This window comes from Bombus fervidus, chromosome 7 (genome assembly GCF_041682495.2).
Source record: "Bombus fervidus isolate BK054 chromosome 7, iyBomFerv1, whole genome shotgun sequence".
In the NCBI taxonomy this organism is placed as follows: domain Eukaryota; kingdom Metazoa; phylum Arthropoda; class Insecta; order Hymenoptera; family Apidae; genus Bombus; species Bombus fervidus.
The window spans coordinates 11,360,837-11,377,566 of NC_091523.1; the positions used below are offsets into that span (position 1 = coordinate 11,360,837).

Here is a 16,730-nt window from a genome sequence, read left to right on the forward strand (position 1 = left end):
TCGAGGTTTTACTGTTTTTATCATTTTTATATGGTAATAGGATTGTTTTACTAGGGGAAAAAAAGTATAGAAACGATCTAGTTCCATTAGGTATTATCGTCTTTATTTTTCAGTTCGACGGCTCCATCGAGTCTCACGACCTGTACATTGGTCGGCGACGGAGGGAACTCTGTTTAAAGACTCGGGCCTACGTGGTAGAAGGTGTCGCGGCGCCTGTCATTTCGGTTAATTAAGGGTACTTTAGCCGTTTCTTATTCCTTAAACGCTATAATACGATAATAAATAACATATAAAAAAAGACATACAGGTAAAAGACGTAAAAAAGAAGCTCACCAATAGGGGGAGCGCTTTTTCATCTAGAATAAAAAGTCGATGTAAGTTCAAAGAGCGTGCAAAAATGTACAAAGTGGCAGAGGTACATGGTGGACTCCTAAAACGGTTCGTTTCGACTTTTTTTCTTTTTTTTTTTTTGCTTTTTTTCTTTTATGAACGGAAGCTAACTTTTTATCGATTATTATGTTCGGGGTTCACTTTGATGGTGACTTTGTTGTTGAGAGCGGACGCGAGCTTCTCGACGTTGCTCTGTGGCAACTTTCCCGGTTCCGAGTTCGTTGTCTCGTTGTTGGACACTACTGTGTTTTCAGGGATCGGCTTGATACTTGGCTGTGCCTCCTGAAACAAAACAAACAATTGTTGTTACGAGGTTTGTTCCATTTCACGTTTCTTTAACGTGTTCTTCATCGCTTTGTAATCACATCTGTTAACGTCAAACGTGTAATTAGCGTAATTTATACCTTTATCGTCTGTTGTTTTGTGCTTGGTAACTTAAATGGCTATCTGTACTAAGCATCACGCTTATCAGCCAAACGACATAATGACATTTTACATGTTTCGACCTTCGTTTACCTTTCGAAATTGACAAAACAAAAATTCCACTCACCCCGTCAGTCTTTCTTCTTAAGTTCGATCTTTGTAACGTTGCAGCCAATTCGTTCTGCAATCTCGACACCACTGGTCCATTCGCCAATTCATCCGTGCCGTTTCTATCTGATCGAGACTGCTGCGACAGGAAGTCGAGCTTAGACGGTTGTTTAGCTTCCCCTTCGTAGGCGCCTATCCTAATGGCGACTTTTCCAGGGGCTGGCTTCAAGTTGGGTGCGTTTGCAGCTGCCGGAGACACGGCTGCTTTTGTCATTTCCGGCACGGGACTCGGCGACGTCTCCTTTCCATTTACTTGTGGCTTGTTTCCGGTACCGTGTCGAGGACTTCCGTTCGACGTGACCGTAGAATTATTTTGTATGGGGAAGTAAGTTGGCGGTGGCTTTGGAATCACTGGGTTTGGAGCCTCTTTCAACTTAAATGACTCTATGCTTTGCATCTCCACGGAATCCTCGGCGCTTTTGGTCTTCGAAAGAAGCGGAAGCGGGGGTGGAGCCGGTGGTGCTGGAGGTGCTACAGGCGCTACAGGCGCCGGAGGTGCCGGAGGTGCTGGAGGTGCTGGAGGTGCCGGCGGTATATTGTTTGTCGGCACTGTCGACGTGTTCAATACCCTTTTTTCTTGCTCCTGGTGACAGTTTAATGAGATTAGGATAAGCAATGATAAATTTAGGAATTTATATAACACAAAAACAAGACGAACGATACATATTTAATTTTATAGATACTATGTTTTAATCTATTCAATCTACCGAAGGTCGTTTCGGAATTTAGTTAAGATTATGAACGTATATATTTAATTTTTTACACTTTAGGTATTCTAGACGGTTCTCCGTTCAAAAATGTAGATTCAATGCTAATCGGTCAGATAAACTTGATAACTAACATTGTAAGGCGTAATAGTAACCAACACGCGACTCCTCCGTTCACCGTTGCTCAGCAAACCGTTCATGTCTTCGGTTTCAAAAGCCTAGCATTTTTCCTTCGATTAACTTTCCTTCGCTAGTAGCAACAGCCGCGGCAGCGGCGCATAACGGTTCAATTTCAACCGTCTTTTTGTAAATCACTTCCGACTCGTTAACGAACAGCCTTTCGGAGAGCACTCGCACACGGTCGTGAAACTCGAGGTCGCGACGAGAACTAATCTTCGTTGTCGTCGGTACTTTTCGCGAATTACGCGCGTCTACGCGAATTACCGGCTGCGGCGAACGCCAAATGCGGCACCGCTTTTTCGTTAATCACAAACGAACCGCATTTCGCGGTGTTCCGCAGTAGCCACCTTGAAACCAATCGCACGCCACGATTCGAGTCGGTTGAAAACAGTCACGAGCGTAACTCGCGCTCTTATGTAAGCTCTATTATTTTACACGTTGCAATTCGAAGGAAATCAACGTGCAACGTCGACCAACATAAGGAAAAATTCTTGCGACAGACGATCGCGTCCACTTGTGTTCGAACGAGCCGGCCACCAACGATCGACTGTTCCGCTACCGTCGAACGTCCGTTTAACAACACCAATCACCCGCCGATAAGTCGATTATGTAATGAGTCATCGATTCTACGATAACTCACGTGTTTCTAGGAAACGCCGAACGTCGCGAGGTAGAAATAATTCACTCGAGTCTTTCTACGGCGAAATTGTTGTAGAGGACAATCGATGATCGCTCGATTAGTAGATCGTTAATTAGCGGAATCGTTACAGCGAACAGAGCCGATTTAGAAAGCATTAGCTGCTTCCCCCGCACGAATAATTCTATCGTATCGTAATCAGTTGTCAGGCTTAATTAGCTAACCGCGATTCAATTAAGGGCGTGATTTAGTATTGCCCGGTCGCGAAACGACTAGTACGGATCCAGTGTTCGTATCGCGCGGCAGATTCAGCCGGACTGAGAACAGAACGGTGAGACTTACGTGACTGTAAGAGAGGAAGATCGGTCTCTATATCGCCGCCGGTCGTCAGTTCGAACGATACGCGAGTGTATAACAGTTAATAAACGCAGCTTGTACATAAATTCAGGTGCAGCTGAGCGTATTGCGCTGCACACACGTTCAGTGTGTTTCGAGACTCGTGCAGACAATGACTGGCTGCGAAGTCTTCGTAATCTTGAGACTCGTTATCTATTTACTTTGGCAGATCTTCGGGAAGAAGGTTGTGTAATTAAAAACGACGCAAGAGAGCACGGTATAGCGTATCGCCTCGAGAACTGGAAGAATATTCACCGAAACCACGTTATTTGCTTTGTTCCGCGTATTTTTCTCCAAACTTCTCCCTTTACCGCCTTCTTTTTGTATCAATATTTAATTTCCACGCTTGGTTGCCAAGCAGCGTATTATAAGTATATCGTCGAGATACATACGTTTCCATCGCAAATTCATTTCCAAGAGTGGCTAATAGGATTTTTAATTAACCGCATACGTGTATATCCTTAGTTCCGCTCTTTCCATCGTGCGATATGTATGAAGAGTATCGTCCCACCTGCTCCCCCTTCCTTTGATTAGTTCGCGATCGCAACCGAGAAATTTTATTCTAGGCTTGAAGTCTTTTCGTGTAATCAGAAGCTGTAACGTCTTCCTCGTCGAAGAAAGGAAACGGTGAAAGTACTAAACGTTGTACTTGAACGGCGTGCATTACGCGTACGATTATAATAGAAACTTTAATAAAAAAGAAATTTCTCCATCTATACAATTTTTCTTCTACTTTTACTTCTTTTACACCGGTCACTTAATTATCTTCCATCTTCATTTGCCATTCAATTAATAATATTAGAAACGAAACCGTTCGAAAAAGTATGTAACTAAGGTATAGTAGATGTTGCTATAAGATATATTCTAATTATCGCAATAAGAAGAAAAAAAAACAGTCACGTTCACACAAATATCACGAGGTTATTAGATAAATCAAGGAAAATCACGTATTCAAGTATATAAGTAGATCGTTCATGTACCGCAAAGATAAGCTTATCACTTTCTTACCTGCTCCGGCGCCTGATCGGAGAAATGAACTTTTTGCTGAGCGCTGTTGAACATCTTTCGATGGGCACGCTTGAACTCCTCCATTAGCTGTAAACAATTTAATACGTGTGTTATCGCGTCTTCACTGTTCCTTTATTATTAATATTATTCCTCTGACCGAAGATTAAGCACCGAACTTAATCGATCAAGAACAAAGAGGTCACACGGTAAAATTTACGGCGCGCTCAATGCGCGTTCGGTCGCAAACTGAACTCGCGAAACGTGTACGAGCGAACTGCGCGCCTGTGAATCGTCGTTCGAACGCTCATCTACGAAAGTTCGATCGTTTGCAACATCGCGCGGTAATTTTTAATTAGGCTAGCTCTCTACTCGTTATCGACGTACAGACACTTTTCAGTACCTGCACGGCGCATTAATCGCTCCTTTTGTTTTTTATGCATCTATTAACAAGCGTTTCTCCTTTATCTATCAAGAAAAACAATTCTTCGTCGAATCGTTTCGTTTTCATCGCCGATCTAACACCGATTAGATTTTTACGAGATTAAATCGTTAATCCATCGAACGAGACATCAATTTCAATTTTGAACGTTTTACAACGTAGCGAGTGAACGAACTTTTCGCGTGTTAAATGTAACTGACAAGCGTTTGGATGCCACGGAAGGGATCGTGTGGGTGTTCGTGATACGAGAATCAGGCTCTCGCACGAGGCAAGTGAACGCGTGATACGAATACTCAACTTACGAGTACAACGACGTTATGAATGCACTGGTATCCTGCAATTCGACGGAGTCTAGTTAAAGTTCAAAAGTCGCGCAGTAAAAGATCGTTGAATGCATCGGAATTCTATTGTCTTGGATCGTACACTTGAACCAATTTCGACGTTTATGTTATATTATGCTACGACATGTAGATTTAAGAAAAATCAAGCAAAGATTAACAGAACATTGCTCTTATCGCAGTTTGTGTAAGATCACAAATATTGACTACCTTATCGTGCGTAACTTTCTGTTCTTGCGCCCTCAGAGCTTCCGGGTTTTGTGGCTTCCGCGGCTCCGCAGTTTTCTCCTTTCCTGCTTCCATCTTCGCGGCGTTGTTCATGTTCCTCTGAAAGAGATAATGCATTAAATACGCTTACGCATCACGATCACGTATAAATATACCATCGGTAATCGATATTTCGTGACGTAATATTCGATCGACTTAGAATTAGTCACACTGTGAGGAAGTTTCGATCGAGTTAGACAGAACGTTGTGATAAGCGATTTGTCAACGATAAGGAATCTATATGCGTAATTCGATTGACCAAGGAATAGAACGTCCCTTATGATGAATGAAACCTTACTAATGTTACTTTTATCACCACCATGGAAACATGTTGAAAGAACCAAAATCTTATCTATCGGGAAGTTATCTTTGCAGATGACGCACGAGATATCGCAAAGTGTAAAAGACAATTACCCATACTAAAATAGAGACACAAATATAAATTTCCATATAATATAGCTTGTTGATTAATAAAATTTTCGTTACTACATGACAAAAGTAAATTATTTACTAAACATGAATTATTTACTTACATTATATCGAAATTTATAATCGTGAAATAATCAGACTTTTTTATTGTTTATTGTTATCTGTTTGACATAATCATATTAATCTTCGATCCGATAAGATCGTGCATGCAATATGAGTTATCAATCGTAAGAAAAATGCCACGTTTATAAAATAATACCAGCATTGAGCGGTGATCTAAATTCCAATGGAAACAACAAAAATATTGCCGCGCCAGATAGGCGCCACTCTCGCCACAAAGACTCCGAGGACGAGAAAAATCCAAAGGATCTCCACGGAGAATCGGTCGATATAAAAATCCAAATTCCGGTAACACGCCCGGTAATGCGCATAAACAAGCAGGTAATGCGATCCAAGCGGTGTATAGGTTTCGCGAAGAGGAAAAGTCGCGGCTCTCCTACCTGCTGCGCCCGCCTCTGCAATTCCTGAGTGATGGCAGTGCTTAGATCGGTGCAGGCTATCGGCGATGTCCTTGTGGCGCAATTGCGGGGCGTTGCGGTGGCCGCGGTGGCCGCGGTGTCATTGGTTTTATTGGTCCCGGTCGAGGTGGCAGTGATCGAGCCGAACGAAACTGTCGACGGTGGCTCGCAGGAGGACGTCGATAAGGACGAAGAAGTCGAAGCGGAGTCCTTGCTGCAGGAAGACTCGAGGCTCGACTCCGTTTCCGTCGAGCCTGTACTGCCCATAGACATTGTGCTACCCATTTGCATACCCTTCGCGTTCATTGGCTTCGTGTCTGTAAGGATAGAAACGCATTTCACGTTACTTTATGATACGCGTTTTAGAAGTTGACTTTAACACACGTTGTTAAAGTCCGAAGTATTGCGAGGTATTACGAAAGGATCTTAATAATTTAGAATGCTGTTTCTTATTTAGAAAGTGTTAGCGTTTGACGCTACTGCGATCCTTGACTTTTTTATGTCATAATCTCGCCTTTGTTTCAAGCAAGAAAAAGACTTTTAACGTTTTAAGAGTATCTTCGGTACGAGATCGAAACGAGAAACCGCGTGTATCAATGACACTTTTGCTTCAGGAATTTTCTAACGACAGAAAAATGACGATTTACCATATGTGTCGTATCGATAGATCTTACGTGTATTTTCTCGAATTATTTTAACGCACCTCCGGACCATTTATAAGGAAGAGGTGGCGGCGGCGCTGGTGGGCATACAGTTTGGTGGATCTCCACGGTCGTTATCGTTTTCCTATCTCCGTCCTGTGTGCCATTTTCCTGTGACAAAAGTTTAACAAAAGGCCTCTCAGTCCAACGTTCGAACGTACAATCACCGTAACTCTACGACCGTTTCTCTTTTTAATTAAGCCGCGTCGATGGCTCTAGGCTACTGTACACTGATCATTACGTTAATTCGATCAAGATAATCGCGATGATTATGAGAAGACTCGGAGGTAGAAAGCGCTGATCGAATACTCGTTAATTATCAAACAACGAGCGCTAGATATTAGAAGAACAATACCTATTAACACAAGAGTAACTCACTTTGGATCCATGATAGGGAGGCATATCATCGGCTGGACCATCGTAAATGACGTCCTGTTGCCGCATATTGTCCCTTCGATAAGCCAAACGACGATTCGCTTCGTCTCTCGGATTAGCGTCAAAATCGTGGACTTCGTAATCGATTCTTGGCGCCACAGGATCGTACAGAGGCTCGTTATCGATATCATCTTCGTAATTACCACGCGAGTTCGGACGACCTGGTGCACCTACGAACCTGTGGTTTTGGTTCTGGCTCTGATTGATACGGATCACCGTGGTGTTATTTGGTCTTCGAGACCATTCCTGAGCCTGCGAATCAATCAATCATCATTGCTTAGCGTCTCTCTATATTTCAATCGAACGACTATCACTCTTCAGCATTTTTAAATTTTTCATAAAAATTACGATCCATTTTTTGAATAAGAATTCGTACCTGATCCACGTGAGCCCATTCCGCGGAGCTGCAGCTGCTGGTGGACAGGGCAAGCGGGCAACAGATCCTGCAATATTCACGGTCACGTGTTACCAATAATTTTTGCATCAAACGGTACTACTTTCTAATTCCAATTATACAACATCGTGAGGAAGTAAGACGTAAAGGAACGAGGGTTAAGAACAGGATGAACGTTTATGAGGCGGTCAGGAATTCGTCCTGTTCTCCGGTGCTGCGATCATTATCATCGAATGTCCTATTAATAGATCGACTTTCTCCTTGGTGCAAATTCGTCGATGCCACATGATAACGGTCGGGAGAGGGAGAGAGAGAGAGAGAGAGAGAGAGAGAGAGAGAGAGATACCTATCCAATGCCATAAACCGCGTGAGCTACTGTATCTAGCCCGATTCTATGGCAAAGAACAGTTTAGCCGATCCTTGTTAATTGTAATTACGTACAACGGTTCAAGCTATGGCATAATAATCGTGTTACAATATGGTCGTTTAAACGTTACATCAGAGTTATGCACGTAACTAATTACAGACACTTCTTTACCATTGCAAGGCATTTATCTTGATTAGCCGGGAAAGTGAAACAAATTTCTGATTCTGTATATATTACTCTGCCTATTTGTTTTGGTTTTGTAATCTACGCAATCAATTACCTAACGTTAGAGAAATAAAATGACATAAGTAGACCATAGATGTTTGCATTGCAGGAACGAAATCTACATAGAGATTTTTTTCGCTTACTAAATGTTAACGAGAGTATCGCTTTACATATTTCGTATATTTTTGCATATTATATAGACTTTTGAGCGTTCGAGTTTTTCATAAATACCATTTCGTCTTACTAACCTTCCATTTCGGTTGCAAACGTCATCGCGAGGGTATCGATGATGCATTCTAGGGTCGTGATGGTGCTGCGGCGAGTAAGAAGGATTCTGCGGCTGTGGGCTGGCTGCAGCCATACTCGACGTTTCAGAATCGTAACCGCTCGAGCCACGGGTCCATAATGGTTCAGGGCAGTCGTAAAGGTGATTCGGCGTGGGTCGTTGCACTATGAGGTCGAGAACGGCGGAGCTTCTCATTACCTCGATGGCTCTTTCGAACGGAAGATCGGTGAGACGCTGGCCGTTGCACCAAATTATAATATCGCCGGCTTTCAAGCCCGCTGCTCTAGCTGGCCCATCGTCTCTGGTGCCCTAAATGAATTTTATTCGATTAATTCTCGATCCTCTGTTATATCGCGCTATTCCGTATCCACGGTAATTTGACCGAACAAGATCAATTTTACTATCGCCATCTAAGTCGAAATTGAAAGTAATTGAAATTAAACACTGGAGAGTTACGAAATTACTATCAAATGTCAGCGAGAAACTATGTATAATTAACCTGAACTGTGAGGCCTGGCACGATGCCTCTGCAAACACCACACCCGAGGCGACCCTTCTCGCCGACGAGAATTCGAATCCTGACTTCGGTGCTCGGAACGGCACCCAAACCAGTTTCGTTGTACTGTAGCTGCTGCTGTTGCTGCTGCACCATGTGCCAGGTGACCGGATCGTTCGGGTTGCTTTGCGAATCATAAAGTACTTTTATAACGAGGAAACACTCCGCGGACTAATGCGAGAGCCTTGCAGAATTTTTAATGAGCGATCAGTACTTACTCTTTCACAGGTATCATTCCCACGCCTGAAACAATAAAATACGAACAATCAGTATAAGTTGTTCGCGTGTATTCTGAAGTTGAGAGAATTAAAAATAGAAAAAAGAGGAAAAGAATGCGAGTAATTACTTCGAATCTTGAGAACGAGCACTTGCTGGTTTTTTGCCAGAAGTGCCACTTCCTGATGGACTGCGTCCTCAACCGGATACCCGTTCACCCTTATGATCTGATCACCGACCTGAAAGTAAAAAAACAAAGTGAAACGAAAAGTAGAATACACGATTAACGAAATAGAGCAGAAACCGTAGTTTCGTAATTACGGAATCGATTCGTATCTCTTGACAAATGTTATACGAATAGCTGTACCACCAGGCAAAAATTTGAAATCGCTACGTATTTCCCCCGGAGAATTAAAAAAAAAAACAGAGAAAAAGTTCGTCACGTTTAAGAACTTGAGTAGAAAGCAGTTTCTTTTAGAACTAGTTTATCTCGAAGTAACCTTCAGTAAAGAATCTGTCGTTGTAAAGGAAATTTACAACTATCGATAGCGGCGACGAATTAAACGGTTAAAAATTAATAAACAAACTTAAACGATTAATGAAATTAGTGAGAGATAAAATGTAGGTACAACCAGCAAACAGATCCCAAATTTTTGGTACGGTAGGTGCATGTGGATGTTTGTGCATTTATAAAACACCATAAATCGCAACAATGCACATAATATGCAGAAATACGTAAGACATTCAAGATATAGTGATCATAATATTTAATGGATGAAATAAATCTCCGCCTTGGTTCCGTTCCTTCAATTACGTGCATAAAAATTTGAATTTACATAATCATCTTCAATGTACCGATAGCAATTACAAAAGTGTAACTACAATTTGTGACTTCATTACCCTTAATCCATTTCTGTGAGCTTCGCTGCCAGGTTGCACGTCGCTCACGTAAAATCCGGCTGCATACTCTCTGCCGCCACGGAGAGAGAAGCCAAATCCAGATGCTCCACGCCGTCTCAGCCTGACATTCCTAGTCACACCGATGACGGCCATCCTGCCGCCTCCTGTTGGATTTCCAGGACCTCCACCGGTCGATGGTACCATCCCAGCACTACCTGTGCCGGATGCACCACCCGACCTGCGAAAACCAATTAAAACTCAATCTCGTCTGATCGATGTTATTTGGCATTGGATTTAATTGCACGATAATTAACGAAGTACAAAATGCTGAAAAAAGAAAGTGGATTCGGTGGCACGAATCGAATTACGAGTCATCGTCATTACACGTATTGTTCGGTGAATCGTATCAGCAGCTCGGACGGAAAGTGGAGCGCGATTCATTTAGCCGAATGAATTCACGAGTACGCTTTACCCGCGATATAATTTTATCCTGGATTTAACCGCGTTAACGAGTCTCGTCTTTTTCGTTACGTAAAGCGAGCAACATTACTTTCTCGGTATTATTCCTGTGCGTACCACGCTCGGCGAAATCACACGAGACCAGAGTCCCTCTCGCTAATAACCGGCGACTATTCGCAACTCACTAAAAAATCTTAGTCGTATCTAGCGATGTTGAGATACGTCGATGCGTCACGAGTATAGCGCGGATGTGAAATTTAAAGATACGAAAAGGTAATAGAGCGCACTAAAAGTGGAAAAATATAGGTAGCGTGTATTTGGTATAATACTTGCTTTCAGATTCTTCCTTTTGTACCGTTTCTTTGGTTGTATTCGTAAAAATACGAATTTGCATATACGTTCGTAGTCACGAAACGCAATCGGAAACGCGACACATCACGGACAGAAACGTTTCTTGGCCCGAGGATACAATGGGAGTGGTGTGACAGAAGGAACAGTTAGTCGTTGAGACTGAAACTGTATAAAGGGCATCGTTTTACTCTAGCCATCCGTTAAGGGTATTTTCTCGTATTTATTTCGCGAAGTAAAGTAACTTATGCGTTTCGTTATTGTCGATCTACTAGCGCGCCTTTGTATACCGTTAAAAAATCCAAAAAAATATGTTTGGTGTCTACGGAACAGACATGTGCACCATCGAATATAATATACCGGGTATTGGTTGCATATCTGTGGTAGTCGCGTCGCGCGTCTGGGATAGCTTACGGGGATGGCGAGGATGGCAGTGGTTTAAACGCTTTCCATTGATTTCCGTCTCCTCTGGATTTTACTGCTATCCAGGTAATTACCACCGGTAATAGAATATCCTACGTGTTTGTACGTTCCTATATATCTCTGGGAAATTCGCAATTATTCAAGAAGAATCTTAAAAAGTGGCGGATAAGTTTGACTTTAAAATTTGAACATGAAACTAAGTCTTCGTTTAGTTTGTGCTTATCGCTCGGAATAAAAATTTGAAAACCGTTCTATATTCATAGCGGTTCGATATAGAGGAATTGTATTTTTCACAAATACGTATAATTGTATAATATGCGGTTTTAGAAGCTGCATTTGGGTTACCGTATGCGTTACAGAAATATGAAATATTTCGTCAGATTCGCAGGAAGAAGAATTAAAATCGCGGACGAACGTTTTCCTCCTTGGGGACGGACGGCAAAACGGCCGGAAAATTTGTGCACGGTCTGGAAAGAGGAATTACAGCAATTCTGTGTCAACGACGCGGCTCACCTTCGCGAATAATTGTCCTGCAAAAATGCTCGTTACAGTCGGCGGTCGGAGAGCCGCGCAGTCCGACTCGAAACAATCTTTGTTCGGATCTCGCGGTCTTTTTCCACAGTCTCCTGTGAAATTAATGACCACACCTGGCGCACTATTGGCCTGCGCAATCGTCGAGGAAGGAACGACGAAGCGGAGGAGTCGAAGCAAATTCCACCGCAGACGACGAAAAAGACGAAAGATAGAAAGGATGGGTGGGGCAGGCGGATGAAACAAGGAAAGAAAGACACTTTATGCTCCCTAATGACGCCGAGAATCCGTCTTGTCTCGGACATTGAAAAGATTACGTGCAGTATGAAGGGACGTCGTAGGTTGTCGGATGCAGCGGAACACGAGAATGACACCAGGTAAATGACAGTCATTAGAAAGAACGAGACACTAGTTTAAAACTACTCCGGCTAGCTGGAGAGCTCGTCTTCTTTCTCTTCTATCTTTATTCCACCTTGTACTCGTTCTTGCTCCCTTCCTTTTTGCTCTTCTTGAACGTTACCGAAGGCGAAAGAGAATTCCATCGTCTGCACTTTCCTACGAACCTGCAGGGCTTTTGCTTTCCTCTTTTTAGAAGATATCATTTCGGGCAAACTACGCTCTACACAAAATGCCAACCGACGAAGACCAATGCTTCCTATCCGAGTCAATTTACATGCGACTATTTACGACGTGATTACCATTTTGCCTCGGCAATGGGTGCACCTTGCGTTCGCAATTATCGGAAAATTACAAATTTCCTTATTGGACGGTAATAAGAGGCGTGCATATATATACCGAAGCAACGAGACGTTGGCGACTCGGCGTGATATCGTGTCGAGTTCGATCTTGAAAGACCAGTCTCCGATCTGATCGGCGATCCGCTAGATAAGGGAAAAGTACTACAAAGAAGAGGAGCTCTACCCCCTGGGGCGGCAAGGTGAAATACCTGTCAACGACACCTACTAAGATCCACGAGATTTCTCGGTCGGTGGGATCACTGACACGAAAGGTAGGTACTCGTTACAAGCTGTTAACGCATTTTTAACGTGTTCCTCGCGACGTTCTTAAGGAAGTCGTAGCTGCTTTTATTAAAGACCCGCTCTTTCAAACGCGTCGGAAAACAGTCACGCTGCCGTAGGTTTTCAACAACTCCCTCCGATGCTTGCCTCCACTTCTCGACAGCTCGGTAAACGCGCCTCTATGCCCTCGTTTCTGAGCATCTCTCCAAAATGCGTTCACCTGACGATCCCTTCAACCCTTGCTGCTTTTGTTCGACTGCTCCGTATTTCTATCGTCCGGCCAAGACGGCACGAATGTTAAGCCGACCTGAAAAGGATCGAGCGGACACAAAAAGTGCTGCTCCGATAACCGTAACCAGTGATTTATATGCATGGAAATGCAACGTGGAGTAGAGAAGGTGAGATGATAGAGAAAAGAAAAGCTCAAAGCTGTCGAGATTCTATCTACGGAGTTAGTACATTGTTAACAATGGTTTCATTAATCCTTTCATGGTCCGATATCGATAAGACGCGTCGATGACGCGATAACGATCATCCCGCGAGCGATCTAGAAACCGAGTAGAGGTCGTTGAAAAGTTTCAAGACCGCGAGGAACGTAATCTCTTATGTAATCTCGAGGACAATGGACGCGCGTAGATTCTCAAGGAGGTTCCCGCGACAAGAGGCCAGGCCATCGATATACTCGGGCATACCGTTATTGTCGTCGATATCGCTACTTAACGATCCAACCACGAAAGTGTTACGACTGTCACGAACTTTCCTCCACACCTTCCAACGCTAATACTGGTAGCTGCTACTGTCTGAGAGTAGCAGCTCGTCAAAGAGAGCTCTCGTGCACGGCCATTACCGCGCGTTTACTTCGCGTCGAATCCCGCATTCGGTTCATATTTTATGCTAATCAGTTCCCTTCGCGACGAGGTAACGAGTAACGAAAGGACGAAAAACGAGGAAGAAGTTCCTCAGGCTGGTTAACGTGTTTAACTGTTTTTGGAGGGAAAGCAGAGAACGTTGTACAATAATAATTAACGTTACGCCTTTCCACGAAATTATTTCGTTTCTTAATAAGCCACGGTGTTACGCTAACAACCTCGTGTGGCAACCTCGTACGAAGTTTCGATATTCGAGAAATCTTCGTGATTCGCTCGACGTAAGTTATCGTTATAAAAAGTCCGATTTTCCGGATTATTATTCAACGAGTCGCTCATATCGAGCAGCTGTATCATCGGTACCACTACAATGCTCGACAGACGCGCGCTTGAATACCGATCGTTCGTGCATATGTGCACGTAGTGAGATAACAGGACCCTCGAATTATCGGCTCGGAATTCTATCCACGCTTTATGATAATTATGAGACGCGCGAAGGGACCGTCGATTCTGGGTTAAGTTCATCGTTCGACATGGAGAAAGCTACGGCGATGTGCGCGCGAGGTTCGAAAGGAAAAAAAAGAGAAGAAAGGAAAAGAAGAGGAAAGACACGAGTATGTTCATGATGCCCTTCCCAAGCACGAGCAGACTTTATTGTTCTCTTTATTGTGTACCTCCGGTGAGAACGTGGCGCGCGCAATCGATCGGACGATGCGCGCAATTATTGACTCGCGTTCAGTACATTTTCACTCGTCTTTTTTCTTCCGATTCGTGACACGAGTTTCTCGCATAATTGCGCGAGCTCGTGCTTTCGTGTTGGTCTGTGCACGCGGTTCGAAGGGACGCCCGGAACGTCCAGCGCGCAAACAATGTAGAGAAAGTCGATGGAAGTTGCAGAGAACAGGGAAAAGACACGCCCTGACGAGTATTCTTGTCCTCTCGTGTCTCGTTCCTCGCCTCCTGTTAGATCGCTCGTAGAAGACGTTGGGTCACGACCGAGCGTCCACAGCCACACGATACTTTCCATTTTATCTGGGTTTCAAGGAGATCGTGAAAAACTGTGCCTCGAAGTCGCAGGTCGATCGTAAACATCGAGCCGCAGAAACGTTCGGATCAGGTTGAAATATTAATTTTAGTCCGACCAAGCTACAAAGGTAATACGATTAATATTTACGACCCGGAGGAACGGTAAATTCTTTCGATACTGCGAATTTTCCATTGGCAACGAAAAGAAACAGTTGTAACAGTTGCTTCTACGAAGCTGAATCGTAGCACGTCGAATCGATCGACGGAGTATTAAAGTATCGTGGAGTCGTCCTACAAAAGTTCTGTGTAACGTGGAATTGCTCGTAAACTGACAATGAAAGCCGATATCGGTGTTTTCAAACGAATCTTTCGTTGACTCGCGAAACGGTTTTGTGAATGAAGTGGCCTATTACGTAAAGAACGAGATAAACGTTGTTGGAGGGACGGAATAATAACGATTAACCGATTCCCGGTAATAACGAGGAAACCAACTGGTTTCCTAATTGACGTTTCGCGTAGCGCAATGGGCTACCTCGATTACAAGAATTTTCCTCCGAGCTCGCTCTTGGTGAATACGTTCGTAGCCCGTTCATGTAGGAATACACGCAGCTGTGTAATGAACGGCGTATACCGCGATTAATGGCAAGATCAGGCGAACTTGTATTTCAGAAAAGTCGCGATTACAGGTTTTTCTGGTTCCTGTTTCGTCACGGTGTGGAACGCGTTCGAGAAACTTTAAAAAGAGTAGCAGACGAACATCATGTTAAAGCAAAATTAATCGAGGGAATAAATTATCCATCTTATTTTACCGTATTGCTACGCCTGACGTACGCAGTCGAGCAACAAGCTCCCTGTATGTATATTTAAAACGTATTTACCTTTTATCTTGGCCATAAAAAAAAAACGTTCGTTTCTTGCGATCTATAAAGCTTCGCTTTACTAAGAAACTGCGAGAATCGCAGTAATAAATCGCTAAGGAACTGTGAACAACAAATTTCAAAGTTATCGCATTGTATTCGTTGATCGCACGTCGTCGACATCCGTGCGTCGTCCAAGGAACAACGTAATTGATATCGTTAAGTGTACACGACGCGAAATTGCGCTCGTTTATGCTGTCTTAAGCACAACTGGCTCTGTTATCGTGGATCACGCGTCGCGTCACAATTTCGAGCAGAGTAAAATTCATTTTCGTTACGGCCGAATTGCCGCTTTAACTACGCTCAAGCCAAAGAGCCTCGAGGAACACGAATCGAGATCGTGTGCAACAAGCACAGATAGACCAACAGAGAGAGGAAAAGGGCAACGCTTCAGAATCGGGCGTGTTTCATGTTTCTTCCCTTCACGCGCCACCGATCTCGTTCCATTCGATCTCGAGAATCCGCGCCTTTGATCGATCTATCCTCCCGTTCGCGGTCGTTGATCTACTCGCGCTATTTTCAGCTTTGATTCTACGATCAAAGAGCCTTGGATATAGCGAGACGATTAATCGTTTTTCCCTCAGATAATGCTAAAGATATTCTGTGACTTTTTCGATGAATCGTGCTTTTTCATTTTATTCGATTTTCACGAGAAAACGGTCTGTATTAACCAATTACGTACCGCATCTGTATTGCAAACGTAATTTTGTTCTGCTATGATCAGAATCATTTATTTAAAAGTCAAAACCCGTCTTGGTAATGCAGTTCAATAAGAAGATATCATATAAAATCATTAATATCCGTTATTTTTATTTCAGATTTTCCGAATTCATTACCTAGTAATTAGCATTCTGAATGGTGCGGTGAAACACGGCCCGGTATTTAGTATGTAATCGGTTAACATTACCGCGTTGTATCGATATCAAAGAGTTTCGATTATACAGCTGTTCTAACATCTTCAGAACGATTTCTCTATCCGTCCTTTTTGCTAATCGTCCTCGAGGTGAGTGAAAAATTATATAGCGCCTCAGACGGTTGGCGAAGTCGATAAACCGGATATCGGTGATCAAAGAACGGAATTACTGTAATCAAGTTCCCTCCGCGTTCTTTTATTTGCAATTAACTCTATATTGAACGGCCGGTACTGGCCTTGAGATATTT

At 43.3% G+C, this 16,730-nt stretch overlaps 1 protein-coding gene across 2 annotated transcripts in view; it reads right to left on the reverse strand.

Moving 5' to 3' along the window:
• Positions 1-81: 81 nt before the first annotated feature.
• LOC139989446 (uncharacterized) overlaps positions 82-16,730 on the reverse strand; it is a 37,431-nt gene continuing 20,782 nt past the window's right edge. For both annotated transcript variants that reach the window (XM_072007885.1, XM_072007886.1), the window contains exons 2-14: positions 9,981-10,218; positions 9,211-9,319; positions 9,083-9,107; positions 8,808-8,988; positions 8,271-8,617; positions 7,413-7,479; positions 6,980-7,288; positions 6,604-6,712; positions 5,883-6,217; positions 4,897-5,013; positions 3,910-3,996; positions 941-1,564; positions 82-672 (exon numbers count right to left, since the gene is read on the reverse strand). In XM_072007885.1, the coding sequence (XP_071863986.1) occupies positions 505-672; positions 941-1,564; positions 3,910-3,996; positions 4,897-5,013; positions 5,883-6,217; positions 6,604-6,712; positions 6,980-7,288; positions 7,413-7,479; positions 8,271-8,617; positions 8,808-8,988; positions 9,083-9,107; positions 9,211-9,319; positions 9,981-10,218 (2,716 nt within the window). In that variant the 3' untranslated portion in view covers positions 82-504. The remainder of the gene's footprint in view (positions 673-940; positions 1,565-3,909; positions 3,997-4,896; positions 5,014-5,882; positions 6,218-6,603; positions 6,713-6,979; positions 7,289-7,412; positions 7,480-8,270; positions 8,618-8,807; positions 8,989-9,082; positions 9,108-9,210; positions 9,320-9,980; positions 10,219-16,730) is intronic.